The sequence below is a fragment of the Petaurus breviceps genome, unplaced genomic scaffold (assembly GCF_028583685.1).
Source record: "Petaurus breviceps papuanus isolate PSGF00001 unplaced genomic scaffold, PetGlider_PUasm1.0 38, whole genome shotgun sequence".
Taxonomy (NCBI): domain Eukaryota; kingdom Metazoa; phylum Chordata; class Mammalia; order Diprotodontia; family Petauridae; genus Petaurus; species Petaurus breviceps.
The window spans coordinates 84,958,070-84,976,364 of NW_027186304.1; the positions used below are offsets into that span (position 1 = coordinate 84,958,070).

At 39.8% G+C, this 18,295-nt stretch overlaps 1 protein-coding gene across 3 annotated transcripts in view; it reads right to left on the reverse strand.

The window, feature by feature from the left end:
- CUNH8orf89 (chromosome unknown C8orf89 homolog) overlaps window positions 1–18,295 on the reverse strand; it is an 88,213-nt gene that overhangs the window by 25,982 nt on the left and 43,936 nt on the right. For all 3 annotated transcript variants that reach the window (XM_069100120.1, XM_069100118.1, XM_069100119.1), the window contains one exon: window positions 6,699–6,859. In XM_069100120.1, the coding sequence (XP_068956221.1) occupies window positions 6,699–6,825 (127 nt within the window). In that variant the 5' untranslated portion in view covers window positions 6,826–6,859. The remainder of the gene's footprint in view (window positions 1–6,698; window positions 6,860–18,295) is intronic.

Below are 18,295 nucleotides of genomic sequence, written 5' to 3' on the forward strand. Positions count from 1 at the left end.
TCTTATTACCTCTTGCATGGATTATTCTAAGTGCCTATTTCCAGGACTTCAGGCTCTCCTTACTCCAACCTACACACATCTGATCAGGTCTCTCCACTATTCAAAAACCTTGTAGGGCCTCTTAAAGACTAGACATCATCTAGCATCCAAGGCCCTTTATAATTTGGCTTCAGTCTTTTTTCTATCCTTATCTCATATTACCTCTACTTCATATTTTCTATGATGAAACTAAATTTAATTATCCACTAAAAACATACTATACTCTCTCCTGCCTCTGTCCTTTTGTTTGTGCCCATCTCTTCATTCTGATACCCTTTACCTGGGCATGTAAATTCTACGGCTAAACATCTCTTCTGTGCAGCCTTCCATAATTATGCAACAGCTGAAAGTGATCTCTCTATCCTCAGTTTTTAGCATTTTTTATTTCTCTTATACAGTGGGGTTTGATGTTGTTATTGCTTTTGTTCCAGATTTCTGATTTCACTGGCATTTTCCCAATGAGAAAATCCTTCTACTGATGAAGACCAGCAACTGCTCTGCATTCTCTAGTCTTTGAGAGTAGCCTAGTGCTGAGAGGTTAACTGTACTGCTCAGCATCATACAGCCTGTATATGTCAGAGGCAGGACTTGATTCTGCTTCCTTTAGACATTAAGGCCAACTTTGTACTCATGATGCCATGATGGCTTTCATACATTTGTATCATAATTATGCAAGTCCATGCCTAATCAGTCCTACTATACTATATATTTCAGAATGAAGGCAGGAATTGTGTCTTATTTACATTTTTATCCTTGCCATCCCCAATGCTCCCCCGATCTAGTATGGTCCACTATACATAGTTGGTGCTTCTCCATTTGTAACCAAGAACAGGCATTAAATAGGAACTTTTCCCAAGGATTAAATATTATAGAAGCCAGTCCTAGCTGTGCATGAAGGTGAGTTTTTATAATGTTTGGTGAACTTGTCTGGTTGTTAGCTGGAAGGGTAGATAGGATCAATGATGTAAACAGGGCATGTACACATTTTGGCTAAAATTATGGAGGATCTAACCCCTGTCTCAAATTTTTATAACTATACATAGTTACTTCGATGTTTCAATCCATCTATGATTTTTATTGATGTGGCTAGTTCTTTCACTGTCATAGCTTGCAACCAATCCATGCGTTCTCATCCTGTTTAATTCTTATTCATGTCTTTTCATGAATCCTTCCTAGATAACATATACATATGCTGAAAATTTTCCTCTATACGTCTTAATATAACACTTTTCTTATCTAAAACCAATCTGGTTCCTTTTTGATCATATATATATTTAATGATGATTTTTTTTGCCATTTTTCATGGAAAGTTATTACTGGTAATATGCTTCAATATACTTATACTTCCATCATAGTTTTCCTTTGCATGATTCTTCTGAAACTGTCATGATCCAGAATTTGCAGCCATTATAAGATAACTGGTATTAAAAAAAATGTGTTTCTATGGCAAGGATCAGCTTGGGATCACTGAAAGTACTGCACAGTTTTCCAAATTCAATCCAGCCCATTCTCCTCCTATTCAACACTGGGCCCAGCTTACTTTCTATCTACAGTGTCTGGACTAATTCAATTGATTGCATATTCAACAGCATGTCATAATCTAGTTAATATATATTCATTCATTTAGTTTTACTTGTGAAGATTCTAGGCTAGTCTTTTTTGAGTGGCTGTAGATCTTGTAGGAGAGGCATTTTAGTTTTCTGGGTTTCAATATAATCAACAAAATGTTTTCCACAAATGCAAGATCTAGAGAGCTTCATCATCAATAAAACATTTCTTCCATTTGTATTTGTTCCAAGACATCTCCATAAACTGTCAAACATAGCTGATAGGGTGGCTCTGGCGTCAAATCTCAATGTTATACACACCATGTATGTATGTGACCCTGTACAAGACACTTCACCTCCCTGGGCTTCAGGGAGGATTTCATTTGTAAAATGAGGAGGTTGGAATAGATGATCCCTTCCAGCTCCCGCTGATGACACTGGGCAGGTATGTTTTCCTGTTTTATGCTTCAATTTGAGGAGCAACACGGTTATTATAGATAGAAAATTGGCCAGTTAGTCAGGAAGAACAGGCTTCAGGTCCTGCCTCTGATATGTACCTTATGACTCTAGGCATATCACTTCACCATTCAGTGTTCGGAGTAATTTCCTAAGTTTAAATTGCAAAGTCGGTGTTAATCTGCATGATGCATGGAATTTTGTAATCAAAAGCTCCTTATAACCAAGAAAACCATAGGTTTGAGATTCTCCCAAAAGCTTTTTTTTTAATTGCTATGTAGACCATGATATGTGTTTTATTCCTTTTATTCCTTGACTGATACAGATAAGACTTTAGGCCACTATTACTACTACTATCATATAAATCACTTCTTCTTTACAAGGCTAATCTACTTGAGAAAGCTATCTACAATTGGGGCCTCCACTTCCTTTCCTCTCATTGTCTTAACCCTCTTCAGTCTGACTTCTGACCTCATCATTCAACTGAAATTGCTTTCTCCAAAGTTATCAAATGAACTCTTAATTGCCAAATTTAGTGGACTTCCCTCAATCCTTATCCTTCTTGACCACTTTGCAGCCTTTGCCGCTACAGATCACACTCTCCTTGACATCTTCTCTCTAGGTTTCTATGACATGGCTCTCTCCTGGTTCTCCTCCTACCCGTCCAATCATTCCTTCTCAGTCTCCTTTGAGGGGTGTTCATCCAGGTCAAGCTTGATAACCTTGGGGGTTCTCCAGGGTTCTGTCTTCTCCATTTTGTTTGCTATTTTGTTTGGTGATTCCAGCAGCCACCATGGTTTTCTCTATACAAATGACTTTAATATTTATCCATGCAGCCCTAACTTTGCTCCACACTTTCAGTCTTGCATCTCTAACTGCCTATTAGACATCTCAAACTGTTTGTCCCATAGATATCTCAAACTCAAATTGTCTAGAACTGAGTTCATTTTCTTTTCCCTCTTCTTAACTTTCTAACTACTGTCAAAGGCACAGTATCCTTCCAAGTTCAAAACCTAGGTGTCATCCTTGATTCCTCACTCTCTTTTATCCCACCCTAATATCCAATATATTTCCAGATTCTATTGATTCTATCTTCAAAACATGTCTAATATGCACCCCCTCCTCTCCTCTGACATTATCACTACCCTAGTGCATGCCCTCATCACCGCCCACCTTCTGATTGATCTACCTGATTAAAGTTTCTCTGCACTCTAAACTATCCTCCATTCAGCTGTCCAAGTGATCTTCCTAAAGCATAAATTTGACCATCTCACCTCACTACTCAATAAGTTCCAGTAGCTTCCTATTACCTCTAGGATCAAATACAAAGCCCTCTGTTTGGCTTTTAAAACTCTTCACAACCTTGGTCACTTCCTACCTTTCCAGGCTTCTCATACTTTACTCCCCTCCACATACTCTGTGATTCAGAGAAGCTAGCCTTCTTGCCATTCTTTACCCACAATACTTCATCTCCCAACTCTTTGCCTTTTAACTGGCTGTCTTCCATGTCTGAAAACCTCTCGCTTCTCATCTCTATCTCCCAACTTTCATCAAGACTCAGCTCCAATCCAACCTTCATCAAGGTCGCCCTTAATGCTAACACCTTCCTTCTGCAATTTTCCCCAGTTTATCATGTGTATATTTTATTTTTATACATCTGTTTGCATGTTGTCTCCCCGACTAGACTGTGAGCTCACTCTTTGCACCCCTGGTGCTCTGTACGCTACCTGGCACATGGTAGGAACTTAATGTGTGCTTGTGGACTCATCTTCTACCTTTACCAGGTTCCCCCACCCCCCAGCTATAGCTTCACCTCTTTTCTTCTGTGATTACCTACCAAGATAACCTGTGTATGTGAATATGGGTGTGTATGTCTGAACGTGTCTATCTCTTTATCTATCTGTTGTTTGCACATTGTCTTCCCATTCTAATGTGAGTTTTTTGAGGGTAGGCACTATGATTCTGCCTTTCTCAATACATAGTAAGTGCTTAATAAATGCTTGCTGATGATGATGTTGATTTTGTCTAACTCCTATTCTTCCAATATTATCTGTCTATGCTATTAGGGTAACCTATTTTAGTTGGGCCTCAAACTAAGCATTACATATACTCATTTCCTCCTCTGATCATTTTCACACTTTGTGACATATAACCCACTCTTATCCTTTCATCATTCTCTTCCTCTGTAAACTAAAATTGCCCTTGACTGCCACATCTCTCAGTTCAACAAAAACAAGTGTTTCCTGGTTGAGGTGGTTTCTGGGTTTCTTTTATTTTGGGGGCAACTTTTTAAATGGTTAAACATCTTTTTAAAATAGTGAAAGAGGGGGCGGCTAGGTGGCGCAGTGAGTAGAGCATTGGCCCGGAGTCAGGAGGACCGGAGTTCAGTTCTGGCCTCAGACACTTAACACCCACACAAAAATACTAGCTGTGTGAACTTGGGCAAGTTACTTAACCCCAATTGCCCTCCAAAAAGCAAAAAAATTTAAAAAATAAAATAACATAGTGAAAGAATCATTCTTTATTTTTATCCATTTCCCATTTCCAGAGTCAACAATTTACTTAAATTAGACAAAATTGTAGGTACTGTACTTGCACACAACATATGCATCTTTATCTTGTCTTCTAAATGTAACACTGATTTTGGTCTTTGATATGATGATCTGATTGTAAGTAGGCTAATTATCTTTAATAACTTCCTTGTTGGTAACTAGGTGCTTCTTAGTCTGATAAAAAACAGTAAATCATGATTTTTGTGATGTTTGATGTTCACCAAGTCCAGCCTTTAACCTCTTTCATTTCTTAATATCAAATGATATTTTCCAATAATTTTCATTTCATCTTTTTCTATGACTATCAATACGTTAAGTATCAAGATATATTTTTACTTGGTTTTTTTTTAAAGCAATCGGGGTTAAGTAACTTGCTCAAGGTTACACGGCCAGTTATTTCTGGGTGCGGTGCTAAGTATCTGAGCCCAGATTTGATCCCCAGGTCATCCCGACACTGGAGCCGGCGCTCTTACTTGCTGAGCCACCTGGCCACCCCTAAGCAATTGGGGTTAAGTAACTTGCTCAAGGTTACACGGCCAGGTGTTTCTGGGTGCGGTGCTAAGTATCTGAGCCCAGATTTGATCCCCAGGTCATCCCGACACTGGAGCCGGCGCTCTTACTCGCTGAGCCACCTGGCCACCCCTAAGCAATTGGGGTTAAGTAACTTGCTCAAGGTTACACGGCCAGATGTTTCTGGGTGGGTGCTAAGTGTCTGAGCCCAGATTCGATCCCCAGGTCATCCCGACACTGGAGCCGGTGCTCTTACTCGCTGTGATACCTGGCCACCCCTTTTACTTGGTTTTTAAAGATCCAGTCAAATTCTTATAAGATTCCTCTACTGCAGCAGATGATTGGCTCATAAACTTATTTTATGGTAGTCTTTTGGGTTGTACTCATCTTGGGCATTACAAAAAGCGATGACCAAATGAAATGAGCAAAAAACTGTTTTTGCCCTCAAGAAGCCTACATTCCAATGGTGAGACTATGTAAATAACAGTTCATACAAGATATAAACAAAATAGATAGAAAGTATTAGCAACTGGGAGACCAACTGGCATCCTGATGACTGTAGGATTTGGGCTGAATTTTGAAAAAGTCAGGAAAACTAAAAGGCATATTAAGAGGGCAGAGTATGTCAGGAATGAGGGACTCCTGATGCAAGGAATGGTAGAGATAGAGTATTCTTTTCTGGGAATTGTAAGGCCAGTGTATCTAGATTATAGAGTATATGGATAGGAGTAAAGGGTTAGAAGGAAAGAAAGGGCCAGGTTATGAAGAACTTAAAATCTTCTCACTTCCTCTAGGACTTTGCACCACTACTAATCCCTTCTCTTTCTTTCTTCTTCTCTGTCTCTCTCTAAATTTTCTCTTTTTCCTCTATTAATTTCTGCTAACAAAGGAAAAAACCTTTTCTCAAACTTATTGCCCCTCCTCCAACAAGATACCATACCATGTGTCTTTTCCCTTCTCAGACAAATGTTTAGTCTCCATTTCCTGCCTTCACTTCCTCACTATCCAGTCGACCTTTTGCATTTTGGCTTCTATCTCCACTACTGTTTTGAAACTACTTTGTTAATACTCCACCATGACCTAATTGCAAAATACAAGAATCTATTCTCAATCCTGATCTTCTATTATCCCACTGTGATATCGGAGACTGCTAGTTACTTCTTCCTTGATACTCTTTATTTCCTTGGTTTCCACAAGATTATATCCTCCTGGATCTTCTGCTTCTCTGATGACTCTTCCATTTCTTTCAATAATGCCTGTTCTTCCCGTAGCTCCAGGCACCTCCTCTTCCCAAGACGCCCTTCAAGGCTTTTTCCTTGGCCAGGTCCTCTTCTATCTACACTGTAGATTACAAATAGTACTAGACACTTGAGAAAAAAGTTTCTGTTTCTGATTCTATCACAGACTTATTGAGTAACCAAAATACATAACCTCTATTCACTTCATATTTTTTCTCTAAAATAAAGGTTACCCTTACTGGAAGGTCATAGGGTAAATTATGAAGTCTTATAAAGATTTTAAAAATTCATTTTGTAAATTCAAGATGTTTTAAGTATTTCTTTTGAAACATAAAAAAATAATAAAGTAGCATTACCTTTTTTCATCTTTTGAGTTTCAACAGCTGCTTTCTTCCAGCTATTTTCAAAGAAAAAACAGCCATCAAGTGAACTTTTGGTGACTCTTGAAGTTAAGTATCTGTTTTCAGGAGTAAGTACTGGCATTTTATTTTCTTCTTTTGAAAATGAAGATATGTTCCTAATGTCAAGCACAAAATAAAAAGGAAAATGCAAGAATTTTAGGAATTGTTTTCTAATTTCTACTTCCAACTGAAGAATAAATACTAATCTTACATTAAAAGAAAAATGTGTTTGTATATGCATTTTTTAAGATTTTAAAGCAAAAGAACTTTAGGAATATAGATAATATGTATAGACAATGATTTTTTTTTTCAATCCTTTTCACCTTTGTCCCAACCAGGGTCAATCAAGAGTCTATCATTTATGGTTTGGCAAGGCATAGTGCTGTGGCCTTGGGTTTAGTCAGTCAATTAATACTTATTAAGTGGCTACTCTGGGTCAGATACATAGAGATGTGGGATACAAGGAAAAGTAAAAAGAAAGTCTCTACTCTCAAAGAGCTCACAGTCTAACACAAGACAGCACCTGGCCATAATGGGTCAAGGAAAAGTTGGGTTTTGTAGGTATCAAAGTACTCAATAGGAAAAGACCAATAATAAGTCCATCATGTAAAAGAGGAAAAGAAATGATCCATACAATGAAGAGATGAACGTGGATTTTCAACAGAATACAAGCAAAACAACACAAGGGGCTTGTCTGAATATTTTAGAAAAAGTCAGTAGAAATGAGGCAATAAGAATTTTCCATTTGGGAGGTCATGGGTCAAATCTGACAGCCTCAGTAAGTACATATCCATGCAAAAGCCATATGAAGTACCACACATTTAGAGATTCCTCAATGGTCTATGGCACTTGGACCTCCCTTGATGAACTGTACTGTTTCCTAGAGGCTGGCATGGGCTAGTTTGGGTTCCTCCAGGTAGTCACCTACTATTGGTAAAACAGTATAAATGGCTAATTCAGGTAATAAAATGGGATTGGACTCTGTCTCTCTTTGTTTCTCTGATCTTTAGTCTGTCCCTATCAGTATAATCATTATGGCCTAGAAACAGGTTCAGGTCTCCTTCTCCCTAATAAATCACTGTCCTATTCTGTTCTCCATTTTACTGAACATTTTACTAAAAAGAACTGTTTAAACTCACTTCACCATTACCCATTTACTTCTTAAAACTACAATCCAGTTTCTGACCTCACCATTACACTGAAATAGCCCTCTCAATCTCTTTTGACCAGACTTTAGTATTTGACATTTGACCCTCTCATGCTTCTTCTCACCACTTACTCCTAGCGACTTTCTTCCTTTGGGGGTGTTATAGGAATGTAAATTTTTAAGATCTTCCCTGCTCCTAGGTTAAGTGCACCTGGAGCCTGTGGTGGGAGGCTTGTTTTTCAGGAACACCCATGCCTTGGTGCTTTGTGATTGGGCAGCGGGTCAAGAGGATTGTTACATTCTCTGACCCAAGAGAAGGCGATATAAATCCTAATGTGAGACTTTGTTTTGGGGACTCACTTTGAGAAGTGTTGTGTGAGTTGACCAGACGGGCAACTGTTGAGAGCCCCCCGGACTTGAAAAACCCAGATGTGGATGCTTCCCTCTCTGGTAACTGTGATTTGGTAGGGATGTAAGGGTTGGACAGTTTGGAAGCCTGTCTGCTTGATCTGTTTCTCTGTCTTGTAACTTCTGTCTGTATACTCTAAAGTTCGGGGTGCTGACCTTTTCCCCCCGAACTAGGTAAACGACATATGTTTGACGGATTAAAGTGAGCTTGTGAACCCATTTTGAGTTGCTTTCCTTTAGAAAAGCAGACCTAAGACCCTGTGTTGGCCGCCACGCTGGCGATGCTGGGGTGCTTGCCGCTACAGGGGCCCTCTTCTCTTCTCCCCTACACTACTTCTCTGGTGATCCTGCCAACTCCCAGGGATCACATTACTATCTCTGTGCTCATGATTTGCAAATATATCTTTCTTGCCCCAAACTCTCTGCTATCTTGGGCTAGAACGTCTATTAGACATATTATAATCAAAGTTGAACTCATTATCTTCCACCCTAAAACTTCCCACCCACCTTCCTGACCATTATGGAGGACAACACCATCTTCCCTCAAGCTCATGACCTAGGAGTCATCCTGGATTCCTCACTACCCCTCACCCCCATATCGAATCTCCTAGGTCAAGGCCTGCTGATTTCATCTTTGCAGCATCTCTTCTGTATTCCCTTCTCTTCTCTGATATTTCCATCACTGTAGTGCAGGCCCTCTTCATCTCATGCCTAGATTATTGCAATAGCCTGCTGGTGAGTCTGCCTATCTCAAGTCTCCCCCCACTCCAATTCATCCTCCATCCAGTCAATAAAGTGATTTTCCTAAAACACAGGCCTGATCATGTCTGTTCCTACTCAATAAACTCCAATAGCTTCCTATTGCCTCCAGGATCAAATACAAAATGCAACTGATATTCGTAGTCCTTCATAATCTTGGCCCTTCCTACCTTTCATTTTTTTTTTATCCCACTTATTCCCTCCAACAATTACTCTTAGATACAGTGACTCTGGCCTTCTAGCTATTCTACAAACAAGACACTCCATCTCTTGGCTCCAGGCATTTTCTCTGTGCCCCAATGGTCTTTTTCCTCTGCTCTAACTTCCTTAAATACCCATTTGAATCTTACCTTCTACAGGAAGTCTTCTCCAACCCTTCTTGATTCTAGTGCCTTCACCGTTAATTATTTCCTATTTATCCTGTATATAGCTTGCTTTCTATATATTTGTTTGTATGTTGTCTCTACACACACACACACACACACACACACACACACACACACACCATTAGATTGCAAGCTCCTTGAGGGCAGGGACTGTCCTTTGTTTCTTTATGTATCCCCAGCACTTAGCTCAGTTAGTGCCTGGCACATACTAAATGTTTATTGATTGACTGACTGACTGATCCTTGAAACTGCTCCCTATTGGTTCTCTTCAAATCCATTTGAGCTCATTTCCCCCCTGGCTTAATATACTCCTCCTATCCTCTAAATGTAGATTACCACCCCCAACCCCACCAAGCTTCTTTCCTGAACTACCTTCTATTCCCTTTCAACACCTACTGATCTCAATCACTTTCATGGTTTCAAATATTATGGATAACTCTCAAATTGACAGATACAGCACTAATGTCTCTAATGAGTGATAGTCACACATCTTTCAACTCATATTGAACCTGGATATCCTACTATTATTTTAAACACAATATATCCAAAATGAAACTAATCATCCCCTTTCAACCTGCCTCCCTCCTAACTTCCATATTTATATTAAGGGTACTGGCATACTTCCAGTCACCTAAGCTCAAAACCTTCCTATCATCTTTGACTTTTCCCTCTCCTTCATCTCCAATATGCAATCAGTTCCCAAGATTCTACAGCCATAGCATCTCTTTCATCTACCTCCTTTTCTGTGCTTACCCTGCTACCACCCTATTTCAGGCCCTCATCACTCAGATGGACTACTGCACTACCCTCTAAATTGAACTCCCTGCTTCCTTCCAGTCTCTTCCCTCTCCAATTTATCTTCCACACAGCTGCAAAAATAATCTTCATAATGGATAGGTCTGGCCCTGTCAATTACACACACAAAAACTGTCATTACTCTTTACTATATAGAGGATAAAATGCAATCTTCTTAGCCTCGTATCTCAAGCCCTTTACAATCTTACTTGATCTTCCAGCCTTATTTCATATTACTCTATTTCACATACTCTCCATTCCAATCAAATTGGACTACAACTTCTGCTGCTGTTCCTCAAACTCGGCCAAACTCCTGCTTCCATGTATCCATACAAGTCACCTACTAAGCCTGGAATGTACTTCCTCTTCTTTGAATTGTAAGTTCCTTCTCTTCTTTAAATCACCTGACCAGTTGCCACCTCCTCTGTGAAACCTCTGATTCTCCGATTCTAAGTAACCCCCACCAAGACACAGCTGAAAGTCTTCTCTCTCACTCCAAATTTTCCTAGACAGTACTCTTTGTTCTGCTTACTCCCTGTATCACCAGTGCCTACCATAGTATTTTACATATTGGAACTGCTTAATAAATGCTTGTTCAACTGAATTAAATAGGTTGATGGCCCACCGGGAGTACTGAAGGGTGTTAGGATTGCAGACATTTCTGAGATTTCCTTTACTGGGGTAGTAGGTATATTTTAGTAGTGGAGGGTCCCCTAAAAATCTTTTGGGACCTTGTCACCAAGTGATCCGTCATCAGAGTTGTGCTTGTTTGTCCAGAGGGCCTTTGCCAGGGAGGGACAGCCAGGCTATTTATTGTGTCTGTGTACTGTTAAGGATGGCATTCCTGCAGTGGCCTCAGCAAGGGCCTTTTCCTACTTACCTTTTTAATCTCACCCCCTTTCTCTTCCTTTCTCAAGCAGCCCTGCCCTGAACTTTAGATATCAGGCACAACTCTGGCTGTAGGTGTGGGCCTGGTTCTTTAAAGGGGTGGAGAAGGTATAAAAAGGATTAGCATATGGAGAAGCTAGAAGCTTTATTTGAGCTATTGCTGCCCTCAAGGTACATTTTCCTGATCTAGCTGATGGTCTGCTATGCCGATTCTGCAGGAGTAGTGATTTATTTTGACGTTTTTAAAAATGGATTCTTTTGATCTATTATTAGTGAGGTTGGTTTTAATTTTATTTTATAATCCGTAAGAGCTTTTTATTACATCTTAGCCCTTGAGCCTGAAATTATTGAACCAGTTTATCTTCGGCCAAGCCTAGAATAACTTGGAGGTAAACTTCACAGGATTATACAGGTCAGCTATCGTTGTGCCTAAAATGGAGCTATCAGAATTCCCCAAAATCTACAAGTAATATCTTGAGTAGCCCTATATGTGACCCACTAAGCTATTGTGACAAAAATGTGTCATAGTTCACTGTCCATTTATAGGAAAAATATATAGTTTAGAAAATAAGTAGAACTGCCCACCTAATAAGAAAGTGTAAAATCTTAAAAGAATTAAAAAACAAATGTCACAAGTACAAGTTAGGGCAGGGGTGGGGAACCTGCAGCCTCAAGGTCACATGTGACCCTCTAGGTTCTCAAGTGTGGCCCTTTGACTAAATCCAGTCAAATCCACTTGAGGACCTAGAAGGCCACATATGGCCTCAAGGCCATAGGTTCCCCATCTCTGAGTTAGGAGAAGATAGGGTTAGACATCAATTCACATTTTTTTAAAAAGGAAGTTTTAGCATACTGCAATCCAATGAATGACAGCTAAAATAGCTAATGATATTATGAGCTGAATAAGTAATATTCATTTTGGTATTTTACTAAACATTAAAAATATATAATTATCTTAAATTCTTGACTTTCTCTCTTTTTTTTTTAATTTGCCAATGGACAAGATCAACTTCACCATCCAATCTTTAAAGATATCAACTCTTCTCTCTTCCAAAATAATAGTAATTGGCCTGGGGTATCTTAGTATGGCTCTTAATCTCCTAGATTTAATGAAGCTTTCTAGAAAAAGGCTTAATCTAAGTGGTAGGGCAAAGATATCAGAATAAAGGTAGGGACTCACCAGAGTTCTCCCCCAAACCCTTCCAAATAACTTTTTTCTTTGGTCTTTATTAAATATTTGTTCGTTTACTTTGAGTTTACAAGATTCAGTTCCCCAGTTCTTTGAGTTTCAAATTTTCTTCCCCTTCCCCCCATAGCAGCATACAATCAGGTATAGGATCTGCAGATACTTTCACATTAGACATTGGTCAGGTTATAAAGAAGGATTGTATCAGATAGAATGAACAATGGGAAAGGGGAAACCAAACCAAACAAGAAAAAGAAAGAAAGCAGGTAATTTGCTTCAATCTGCATTCAAACTGTTCTTTCTGGTTCTTTTTCTGAATGTAGACATCTCTCTCCATCATGAGTCTTTTGGAGTTTACTTATAGCCCTGCATTTCTGAGAAGAGTCTGGTCTATCAAAGTTGGTCGTCACACATACGTTGTATCTGTAATTGTGTACAAATTTTTCCTGGTTCTGCTCTTCTCACTCAGCATCAGTTCATATCCACCTTTGAAAATTACTCTAAACAAATTCTAGAGCAGTAGAACCCATAAAAAGACAGACTGGAACAAATTTCCAGCCTAAGATAACTTGATAGTTTGCAGGAAAGATCTGTTGCATCTAGGTGAGAGTGGAGCACAGTCCAGCATAGGCCATAACAGCATAGCTTGGGCCCCAGCAAACCAGAAGCAGGCCTTAGGACTGAATAAATCAGCAGCCACAGCAGCAGTGGCAGCAGCTGCTGCCAGAGTTCTCAACCCAAAGACAGTAAGGGGGTTAAACAACTGGTTAGAAGGAAATTTCAGGAGTCTTTCTGCTAGCACTGAGGCAATACTCTGTTGCTTTGCCCATACTCAGATCTGAGTTGCAGTCCTAGGTGGCAGTTCCAGAGTAAGGAGGAACACAAGCATACCAGAGCTTGTAGCTGCAGTGGAGCAGGACCCTCCTCAAAGTTCCAGAGCAGAAAAGAGTGCTTGTGGTCACTCACAGACCAGAGAACAGGCCAGGAGAGTAGTAAACACCTCTCCTTAGATCATACCATCTTGGAAGAACTAAAAATTTACAGGACCCTAGAAGTATCTCTAAACACAGCTACACAAAACACTTGAAGTTTGGGACAGTATGCCCTCAACTCTAGAAATAGAGCCCTATTTTAGCAAAAAGTTAAAATTTAAGTAATAGGCTGGGAAACAGAAAACAACTGGAAAAAAAATTCTGTCGACAGAAAGTTACTATGGTCACAAGGAAGATCAAAACACAAACTCAGAAGACAGCAAAATTAAAGCTCCATTATCCAAAGCCTCCAAGAAAAATATAAATTGGTCTCAGGCCATTGAAGAACTCATAAAGGATTTTTTTTAAGAGAGGTAGAGGAAAAACTAGGAAGGGAAATGAGACTGATGTAAGAAAATCATGAGAAAAGAGTCAAAAGCCTGGTAAAGGAGACACAAAAAAAAAATTTAAAAAATAGCACCTTAAAAAACAGAATTGATCGAATGGAAAAGAAAATCCAAAAGCTTACTGAAGAAAATAATTCCTTAAAAATTAAAATGGTAGGGGCAGCCAGGTGGCTCAGTGAGTAAGAGCACCGGCTCCAGTGTCAGGATGACCTGGATCAAATTCGGGCTCAGATACTCAACAACCACACCCAGAAATAACTGGCCGTGTAACCTTGAGCAAGTTACTTAACCCCAATTGCTTTTAAAAAAAAAATTAGAATGGTGTGGGGCGGCTAGGTGGCACAGTAAATAGAGCACTGGCCCTGGAGTCAGGAGGACCTGAGTTCAAATCCAGCCTCAAACACTTAACAAACAAAAAGCTAGCCATGTGACCTTAGGCAAGTCACTTAACCCCAAATTCCCTCCAAAAAAAAAATTTAGAATGGTGCAAATGAAAGTTAATGACTTTATGAGAACTCAAGAAATAAAACAAAAAATAAAGAATGAAAAAAACAGAAGACAATGTGAAATACATACCTCACTGGAGAAACAACCGACCTGGAAAATAGAACCTGGAGAGATCATTTTAAAATTATTGGACTATCTAAAAGCCATAATCAAAAAAAGAGCCTCCCTTTTCAAGAAATTATCAAGGAAAACTGACCTGATAGTCTAGAACTGGAAGGTAAAACAGAAACTGAAAGAATTCACCAATTACCTCCTGAAAGAGATCCCAAAATGAAAACTGCCAGGAATATTATAGCCAAAATCCAGAGTTCCTTGGGTCAAGATGAAAATATTGCAGGCAGCCAGAAAGAAACAATTCAAGTACAGTGTAGCCACAGTTTCTACATTAAAAGGATCAGAGGGCTTGGAATATGATATTCTAGAGGGCAAAGGAGCTAGGACTACAACCAAGAATCACCTACTCAATAAAACTGAGGATAATCCTTCAGGGGGAAATGGATATTCAGTGACATAGAGGACTTTCAAGCATTCTTTATTTTTTTTCAAATGCTTTATTAACTTCTGATTTACATCATTCATTTCTGCCAGATTTTGAGTTCCAAATTTTCTCCCCATTTTTCCCCTACCAACCGCCCCAAAATAGCAGTCCCACAGGATATCCACTCCTCCTATCTGCTCTCTCCCATATTTTCTCCCATACCCCTTTCGACTTTTCCAGTGGATCTCCACACCCCAGTGCCTGTATATCTTATTTCCCAATTACATGTAAAATAGTATTAATAATAGTACATGTATATTTGAGTATTTGATTTTAAAACTTTGAATTCCAGATTCATTCCTGTCCTCCCTTGTCACCCACCCTTACTGGGAAGATAAGCAGTTCGGTATAGGTTGTACATATGTGGCTCATGCAAAAGAATAACATAGTAGATATATTGTAAAAGATTAACTATAGTTCCCTCCCTCCTATCCCACCTCCCACTTGTTCTATTCTCTACTTTGATCCCATCCCTTTTCAAAAGTGGGTGCTTCCAACTTCCCTTTCCCCCAGCCTGCCCTCCCTTCCATCATTCCCCTCTCATCCTCTTCCCCCCATACTCTCCTGGAGGGTGAGATACCCTATTTAATGTGTATTTCATTCCCTCCTCAAGACAAATTCCATGGGAATAAGGTTGACCCATTCCCTTTTGCCTTCCTATTATTCCCCGCCATTGTAACCATTTTCCCTTGCCTCTTCTATATGAGAGTTTACCCAATTCTGTCTCTCCCCATCTCCTCTCATTATATTCCTCTCTCACCTCTTAATTTCACCTTTTAAGTATCGTCCCTATCTGTTAAATTGGTCCTGTGCCCTCTATCTATGTATACCTGTAAACATATATATATATACACATTCACATACGTATTCATATGCCCATATACCCTCATATATAGACACACACACACACACACACACACACACACACACATATATATATATATTCCCTTCAACTACTGAGAAAAGTTTCATAAGTTACAATTATTGTTTTTCCATGTAAGAATGTTAATAGTTCACCTTTGATAAGTTCCTTATGATTTCTTTTCCCTTTTTACCTTCTCATACTTCCCTTACTTCTTGTATCTGAATGTGAAATTTTCTATTCAACTCTGGTTTTTTCAGCAAGAATGCTTGAAAGTCCTCTATTCCACTGAATGACCATATTTTCCCCTGAAACATGATACTCAGTTTTGCTGGGCAAGTGACTCTTGGTTTTAATCCCAGCTCCTTTGACCTCCAGAATATTATATTCCAAGCCCTTCGATCCCTCAGTGTAGAAGCTGCCAGATCCTGGGTTATCCTGATTGTGTTTCCATAATATTCAAATTGTTTCTTCCTGGCTGCTTGTAATATTCTCTCCTTAATCTGGGAATTCCAGAACCTGGCTATAATATTCCTAGGAGTTTTCTTTTTGGGATCTTTTTTAGGAGGTGATTGGTGGATTCTTTCAACCTCTATTTTGCCCTCTAATTCTAAAACATCAGGGCAGTTTTCTTTGAGAACTTCCTAGAGGATGATTTCTAGGTTCTTACTTTGATCATGGGTTTCAGGAGTCCAATAATTTTTAAATTCTCTCTCCTGGATCTATTTTCCATGTCAGTGGTTTTTCCAATGAGATATTTCACATTGCCTTCTATTCTTTCATTTGTTTGGATCTGTTTAACAGCATCTTGATTTCTCATAAAGTCATTAGCTTCCATTTGCTCCAATCTAATTCTGAAGCAATGATTTTCCTCATTGAGCTTTTGAGATTCTTTTTCCATCTGGCAAATTCGTCTTTTTAAGGCATTCTTCTCCTCATTGCCTTTTTGAGCCTCTTTTGCCATTTGAGTTAGTCTATTTTTTAAGATAGTATTTTCCTCAGTCAGACTGTTGACTCTCACTTTGTAATTTTCTTGCATTGTTCTCATTTCTCTTCCTAATTTTTCCTCCACTTCTCTTATCTGCTTCTTAAGGTCCTCTATGGCCTGTAACTATCTCATATTTTCCTTTGAAGCTTTTGGTGCAGGAGTTCTAACTTCACTATCTTCCTCCTGTTCCATGCTTTGCTCCTTTTTGTCCCCAAAATAGGAGTCTAATGTTGGAATCTTCTGTCTGCTTTGTTTCCTTTGCCTGGTCATGTTGCCCCTCAGTCACTTGACCCCTGGGCTTTTTGCCACAGTAGGACTCTGCCACCAGACAGGGGAGCTTTCGTCCCAAACACTGGGGTTTTCTCAGCTGCCAGAGGTATTACGTGGGTGCCCTCTCTGAGGTCTCCACATGCTCTGGCAAGCTGGACACACACCCCAGGACCTCCACCCTAGACTGCAATCCAGATCCAAGAAGGTTAAAGCAAGAGTGATTACCCCTCAGACTAATGCTTGGTCCCCCTACACTCTGCAGGCCAGGAGCTGAAGCTGCCACGTGGCGCTGGCTGGCTGTGCCAGGCATCTCAGTGGCTTCTAGCCCCAGGGATAAAAGCCAAGCACTCCCACTTACTGGGTCCCAAAGTCCAGACTGCATTGACCTCTCACTTTGTACTTCACATCTATGTGTTGATAAATCTGGAAACGGCCACAGCTGCTACTGATCTGGAGTCCCTCTGGCCAGCAGCTCGTCAGGCCTGCCCTGGGGCTAAAGCCCTGGTGTGGGGCTGAGCTCGGCTCCCAGAGCGCTGAGCTGGCCGATTCCTGCCGGCCTGCTGGGCTGTCCTCAGCGGGAGGTTAGCTTCTTTGTGTCATTTTGTGGGTTCTGCAGCTCCAAAGTTTGTTTAGAGTTTCCTTTTCACGTGGATTGGGGAAGGTGGGAGCCGGAACAGCAGGGAGGTCCTGCTTTTACTCCGCCATCTTGATTCTGCCCAACTTTCAAGCATTCTTGATGAAGAGACCAAAGCTGAATAAAAAGTTTGCCTTTCAAATACAAGACTCAAGAGAAGCATAAAAAGGTAAACAAGAAAGGGAAACCAAAAGGAATTTAATAGTTTTAAACTGTTTACATTCCTACATAGGAAGATGATATTTGTAACTCATAAGACTTTTCTCATTATTAGGATAGTTAAGAGTAAATATAGACAGAGGACACAGGTCTGAGTTGAGAGGACGATACCTAAAAAATAAAATTAAGGGGTGAGAGAGGAATGTACTGGGAGAAAGAGAAAGGGAGAGGCAGAATTTGATAAATTATCTCACCACAAGAAAAAGCTTTTACAGTAGAGGGGGAAGAGAGGGGAGCTGAGGTGAACCTTACTCTCATCAGAATTGGCTCAAAGAGGAAAGAGTATACATACTCAATTGGATATAGAAATTTATCTTACCCACAGGAAAGTAGGAGGAGAAGAGAATAAAAGAAGAGGGAGAGGTGATAGGAAGAGAGGGCAGATTGGGGGAGAGGGTAGGCAGAAGCAAAACATTTTTGAGGAGGAACAGGGTAAAAGGAGAGAGAATAGAATAAATGGGGGAGGGAACAGGATGGAGGGAAATAGCAGTAGTAACTGTGAAAAAAAATTGAAGCAAGTTTCTTTGATAAAGGTCTCATTTCTCAAACAGAGAAATGAATCAAATTTATAAAAATAAGACATTCCC